The 6,438-nt window shown below is 56.2% G+C and overlaps 1 protein-coding gene across 1 annotated transcript; it reads right to left on the bottom strand.

The window, feature by feature from the left end:
• Nucleotides 1-350: 350 nt before the first annotated feature.
• Nucleotides 351-5,911, bottom strand: EAH_00058320 (hypothetical protein, conserved; the record flags this gene model as incomplete). The annotated part of the gene is made up of 8 exons (XM_013393662.1): nucleotides 351-530; nucleotides 728-1,766; nucleotides 2,025-2,313; nucleotides 2,743-3,077; nucleotides 3,352-3,655; nucleotides 4,071-5,090; nucleotides 5,301-5,388; nucleotides 5,767-5,911. Coding segments are annotated over 8 exons (3,400 nt in total), but the record flags the coding sequence as incomplete, so codon positions are not given.
• Between the last annotated feature and the right edge of the window lie 527 nt (nucleotides 5,912-6,438).

The raw sequence follows: 6,438 nt of genomic DNA, 5'->3' as shown, positions 1-6,438 counted from the left end.
CCCTCGAACACGCCAAAAACCCTACAATGAACTCTAAACCCTCGGATAAACCCTAAACCCTAAACCCTCTTCGGCGATGCAAAGGCACTGTACAGTCAGCGCAGCCCCTAAACCATTTCTGCTGTCTCTGTCTTCTGTCTCTGCTGTACTCAACACCCGACCCCAAATAACCCTCTAAAAAAGAGGCACCTGCAGCAGCTGCTGTTGCAGCTGCAGCAGCACCTGTAGCAGCAGGTACAGCTGCAGCAGCAGCTGCAGCAACTGTCTCTGAATCAGGCGGCGCCTGAGGAGCACCCCTCAGCGACAGTAGGCGTGCCAAGCCGTAAACCCTAAACCCTAAACCCTAGAGCTCAAGGTCTCAGCCTTGCTCTTATGGAGTCAAGCAGCTGCTTCAGCTGCTTCTGCACCGAAGGAGACTGCTGAATTACCTTCTGGCAAGCCGCAAGGGCAGGTATCAGCTGCTGCTGCTGCAGCAGCAACAACGCCTGCCGCAGCAGCAGCTGCAGTTGTCTGGGGTGCTGCGCCAGGGCCTGCAACACGCACAAACAAAAAACTGCAGCAGCCCTGCTGCTCCTGTAGCTGCTGTTGCTGCTGCTGCTCCAAGAGCTCCTCTTGCTGCTGCAGTAGTCTATACCCTGTGTGTCTGTAGCTGAGGGGAGGCAGCAGCAGCAGGAGGAGACCCTAAACCCTAAACCCTAAACCCTAGAAAGTGTTTTTTTAAACCGACATCTGCATAATGGCCGGCAGCCTGATCAAATTGTTTTTGTTTTTCTGCTATCTTTGCGAGGAGTTCAGAGGTTTTGGGGTTGGGGCCCACTGCTGCTGCTGCTGCTGCTGCTGCTGCTGCTGCTGCTTCGGGCTGACGGTCAGCCAGAAGCAGCTCGGACAGCAGCAGGTGGATTCTTGCTGTTGCTTCAGCAAGTTGAACGGGATCTGTTGCTGCGCAAGGTGCTGCTGCTGCTGCTGCTGCTGCTGCCGCTGTTGCTGCTGCCTGCTCGGCCTCCGCTGCTGCTGCTGCTGCTGCCTGCTGCAGCGCAGCACGAGCCTTTGCTGGCTGCCCCAGGACTACATAAGCTTCTGCAGCAACGAAGAGCGCATGCAGATAAGGCAGCAGCAGCTGCTGCAGCAGCAGTAGCTGCTGCTGCTGCTGCTGCTGCAGCCGCTGCAGGAGCTGCTTCATCTTCTGCAGCGCAGCCTCTGCATCACCTCGTCTGAGAGACAGCACCGCTATCTCCTGTCTGTACACCTGAAGCAAAACCCCTTCAGGTGTCTCTTGACCTTTCGGTTGGGTCCTCTCCCATTTAGAAAGCAGAGCTGCTGCTGCATGCAGCACAACGTTATTGCTGTCACTGCTGCTGCTATTGCTACTGCTGTTGCTATTGCTGCTGCTATTGCTGCTGCTGCTGCTGCTGGTGTTGCTGCTGCTGCTGCTGTGGGGTGCTGCGTCTTCTGCTGAGGTAGAGGATTGCGCAGCAGGCAGCTGCAGCATCTGCTGCAGCTGCTCGGCCCCCAGTTGCTCCCAGGGCTGCGGCAGCAGCTGCGGTGCAGCGGCAGCAGCTGCTGCTGCTGCTGCTTCGAGTCCTGCTGCTGCTGCAGCGCTAGATAGGAAGCTAGCCAGGCGTTTGCGGGTTGAGCTCTGTTGCAGTACATCTGCTTCAGCAGCACCAAAGGGACGCAACAGCAGCTCTAGCTGCTGCTGCAGAGACAGCTGCTGCAGCGTATGTTGCTGCTGCGCTGCAGCAAACAGCTGCAGTGCCTTCTCGGGCCTGCAGCACCACCTGCAGCAGAGCAGCAGATACAGCAGCTGCTGCTCTGGCACATCTGCGCTCAACGAGGAGACGCACGGTTTAGGGTTTTAGGATCGTGGGTTTAGGCCGTTAGGGTTTAGGGTTTAGAGCTTTAGGGTTTAGGGCTGAGGGATGTAGGGCTTAAAATTTGTAGTATTAGGGTTTAGGGTTTAGGATATAGTGCTTAGCTTAGCAGGGTTTAGGGTTTAGGGTTTAGGGTTTCCTTCAAACGCGTACTTATGGATGAGAGCTTCGCAGTAGGCAAGTGTCCTGAGCCTGGCGCTATCAGTTTGCTGCTGTTGCTGCTGCTGCTGCAGTTGCTGCTGCTGCTGCTGCAGCTGGCAGCAGACCTCCTCGCAGCCCTCTAAGAGCCCTCGCTGCCGCAGCAGCAGCAGCGCAGCTTCCAGGGCAGCAAAAGACAGCTTCGGGTGTCTCGCCAGCTGCAGCGCATGCGGCAGCAGCTCTTGAACAGACTGCGGCCCCCGCTGCAGCGCAGCAGCCACCAAGTGTATCTGCAGCTCTCCAACTGCAGCAGCAGCAGCAGCGCATGCTAGTGCAATATCCCCTCAGCAGCAGCAAGCCCCACCCCCTGCAGCAGCCGCCACCAACAACCGGCAGCAGCAAACAGCAGCAGCATCCTGAAGCAGCAGCTAGCAGCAGCAGCAGCAACAGCAGAAACCAGCACCAACCAGCAGCATCAGCCGGCAGCAGTAGCATCTGCAGCAGCAAGCTGCGGCAGCGTGCCACTTGCAGCAATAACTGAGCGAGCGTTGGCTGCGGCTTTAGTTGTATTGCTGCTGCTGCTGCTGGTGCTGCTGGTTGGTGCGGCTTGCTGCTGTAGTTGCGCTGCTAGAAAGTTGTGTTGTTGTGTTTTTGCTGCTGCCGCTCCTGCTGCTGCCGCTGCTAGTGCTGCTGCTGCTACTGCTGCTGCTGCTGTTGCTGCAGCACCACGTACTTGTGGGGTTGTGTTTATCAAGTGCAGATAGCCTTTTAAGGGAGTCTTCTGCTTCCTGCATGCATCCGAGCTGCAGAGACACCCGGCAGCGCAGCGCATGCAGCTCGCTGTCTTCGCTGCTGTATTTCAAAGCCTCGTTACAAACCCCAAGTGCTGCAGCAGCATCTTTCTTTAGCTGCCACAGCAGCCGCGCCAGGTGCAGGGAGGCCTCGCACAGCAGCTGCTTCTTCTCGCTCCCGCTGCTGCTGCTGCTGCTGGAGGGGCGTGGGGTCCGGCTGGGGTCTGACACCATCGACAGCAGCTTCTGCTGCACTCGCCGCAGCAGCACCAACGCCCTGAATGCAGCACCGCATGTGCAGCTGCTGCAGCAGAGATAATCGTCACGAAACGTATTTCGTGCTGCTGCTGCTGCTGTTGTTGCTGCTGAAGCTGCCGGTGCTGCTGCTTCAGCACAGCACAGCGATCACTACAGCAGCATGAACAGAAGCAGCAGCAGCAGCATAACTTTCATCAGCCGTGGCACTAACACAATCATCCTCATGATCAGCAGCAGCAGCAGCTTCACCAGCAGCAGCAGCAGCAACAGCAGCATAATACCCTTCCATATACTCTCGTGAGCGCGCTGCACTGTCCCCTTCTGAGGGCGTTTGCTGCTGCGTTGCTGCTGTCTCTAGACAGGAGGCCTTGGTGAGGAGAAGCCGCAGTTTCATCAGCAGCTCGCTGGTGTCTCCTTCAAGGAAGCCTGGGGCGTCAAGGTTTGCTGCTGCAGCAAGTGCTGCGCTGGACCGCCCCAGCTTCTGCAGCAGCCGCAGCAGCAGCAGCAGCAGCTTCCAGTCCTGCGGCTCCCTCGCCAGCTCGCTAGAAGCCTTCTTTACGGCTTCTTCATACTCCTGAGTGGCGCTCAAGCTCTCAACTGCACACAGCAGCAGCAACAGCAGCAAGTGCAGCAGCAGCAGCAGCAGCAGCAAGAACAGCAGCAGCAGGAGTAGCAAGAGCAGCAGCAGAAGCAAAGCGGAAACAGCAGGTCGTCAGCAGGTATTCTCTAGCTGCAGCAGATCCGTGCGCCCCGACAGCTCAAGAGCAGCAGCAGCTGCTGCTGCTGCTGCAGCACCTGCCATGGGAGAGGACCTGACAAGGAAGGCTAGCAAAGAGCCGTTGCTGCTGCTGTTGCTGCTGCTGCTGCTGCTGCTACTCCTACAACTACACCTGTGGAGTTGCTGCTAAACCTGTGTTCTTCTCTTCATCTGTTTGTTTCCCTTCATCTGTCTCCTTTTAACTGTCTCCTTTTAACTGTCTCCCTTTAACTGTCTCCTTTATTTGTCTCTCACCGAGTTGATGTATGATTAGGCGGTCTTCAGGGCTCAGCGCTGCTGCCTTATTAAAAGCAATGACAGCATCGCGGGGTCGATGCAGCTGCAGCAGCAGCTGGCCTGCTCTTGCTGCAGTGCTGCTGCTGCAGTATTGCTGCTGCAGCGCACGCCGCAAGCTGCGCACAGCAGCAGCAGGATCCTTCAGCTGCTGCCTATACACCTCAGCTGCTGCCAGCAATGCTTCTGCACTGCAAAGAGACCCCACAGGCACGCGCTGCAGCAGCTGCAGCGCAGCATGAGGCTCCCCTGTCTCTGCTGCATGCGCTGCAGCAGCAAGGATTATCTTGCCCTGGGCCCAGGCCTCGAAGCTATTGCCCCCTGTGCTGCTGCTGCTGCTGGTGCTGCTGTTGCTGCTGCTGCCGTTGGTGGCGATGCATGCGCCGCACTTAAATTCTTCAGCAGCAGTTTGCAGCAGCTCTTTTGCTTTTTCTGTTTGCTGCTGCTTCCTGAGCAGCTGCAGCAGCAACAGCAGCGCCTCAAGCCGATCTGCTGCTGCACACTGCAGCGGCAGCGGGGAGACAGCCTGCAGGCTGCGACCCACGCGGAGATTTCTTGCTGCTTTCTCGCCGCAGCTGCACCTCCTGCTTCTGCTGCTGCTGTTGCTGCCCTTACTACTACTGTTGCTGTTGCTGCTGCTGTTACTGCTGTTGCTGCTGTTACTGCTATTGCTGCTGTTGCTGTTGCTGTTGCTGTTGCTGTTACTGCTGTTGCTGCCGCTGGTGTTGTTGTTGCTGCTGTTGCTGCTGCTGCTACTGCTGTTGCTGCTACTGCTGTTGTTGCTGCTGCTGCTGTTGCTGCTGCTGTTGTTGTTGCTGTTGATGCTGCTGTTGTTGTTGCTGTTGCTGCTGCTGCTGTTGCTGCTGCTGCTGTTGCTCCCGTTCCTGCTTTGAGGCCAGGCCAGGCAGCATCCTTCAGCCATTGCTGCCTCAAGTGTTGCAAGAGCTTCTTCTTCACAGTTGAGCTGCTGCTGCAACTTCGCTGCAGCAGCAGCAACAAATGACGCAGCAGAAAAAGCGAAGAGTGTGCATTAATTGGAATGGGGCTAAGTGTTCTGCGTGCGCTACGATAAGGCCCCCGTCAGCTGCTGCTGCCAACGTAGCAGCAGCAGCAGCAGCAGCAGCATCAGCAGTAGCCGCAGCAGCAGCTGCAGCAGCAGCAGGTCGTGCGTGGCGTCTTCCCGCAACTCACCCTGCAGCAAAACGCATACGGGGATCTGCTGCAGTTGGGGCTGCTGCTGAAAGGCCAGCAGCAAAAGTTCAAGGCCTTGCTGCTGCTTCTGTGCCAAGCAGCAGCAGCGCGCATGCAGCAGCAGTAACAATGCAGCAGCAGCACTCTCTCCCTGTTGCTTCCTCTCAAACGAAGTCAGCAGCTCCGAACAACGCTGCAGGTCCCCTAACAGCAGCAGCGCCCTTGCCAGCAGCAGCTGCAAACACAGCAGCAGCAACAGCAGGAGCAGCAACAGCAACAGCAGCAGCAGCAGCAACAGCAACACAACACCAGCTTGCTCTTCCGTCCTGCCTCTGCAGCCCCGAACGCTGCAGCATGCCTCCTCACCCCCGAAAGGCGAGATGCGTGCATGCATACATGCAATCAACAAGCGCACGCAAGAATGCATGCATGCCTGCAAGTGCATGCAGCCCGATGAAGAACTGACCTGGAGATCGTAGTGCGTTGGTATGTGCTGCTGCAGCGTCGTAACAATTTCTACAACCTGCTGCAGCACCTCCCGCAGCAGCTGCTGCTCTGCTGCTGTTGCTGCAGCAATCGGTTCTGTGGCTTCCCAAAACCCCAACGGCTCGCTGGGGTTGCATGCAGCAGAATCAAGACAAAGGGGTACGTAACTTATTTACTGTCTCTGTCTGTCTCTAACGTGCTGTCTCTGCTTCCTTTTAGGCTGTCTCCTGCCTGATCTGTCTCTTGCAGTCTGTCTCTTACTGTGTCTCTCTCTCTCTCTCTTCCTGCCTTAATGTGTCTCCAAAGGGCTTTCATTCTCTGTGTCTCTGTCTGTCTTTATCTGTCTCTTAATCTGTCCTATACTGTCTCCATCTGTCTCTTTGTCTGTCTTACTCTATCCCTCTATCTGTTTCATACTGTCTCTAACTGTCTCTACTTGTTTTTATCTGTGTTTAGCTCTCTCTAAATGTCTTTATCCTTCTTACTGTCTCTACTTCTGTCTGACTGTCTCCTTCCCTCTCACTGTCTCTACCTCTTTGTTGCTGTCTCTATCTATCTTTATCTGTCTCCTGCTGTCTCCTCTTATCTCTCTCTTACTCTCCCAGACTGTCTCTATCTGTCTATATTTATTTGTCTCTTTATTTTTATCTGT

This window comes from Eimeria acervulina, genomic scaffold (assembly GCF_000499425.1).
Source record: "Eimeria acervulina Houghton genomic scaffold, Eah_scaff1309, whole genome shotgun sequence".
Taxonomy (NCBI): domain Eukaryota; phylum Apicomplexa; class Conoidasida; order Eucoccidiorida; family Eimeriidae; genus Eimeria; species Eimeria acervulina.
Note: the sequence above shows the minus strand (reverse complement) of the source record. Positions and strands in the feature narration are given on the sequence as shown.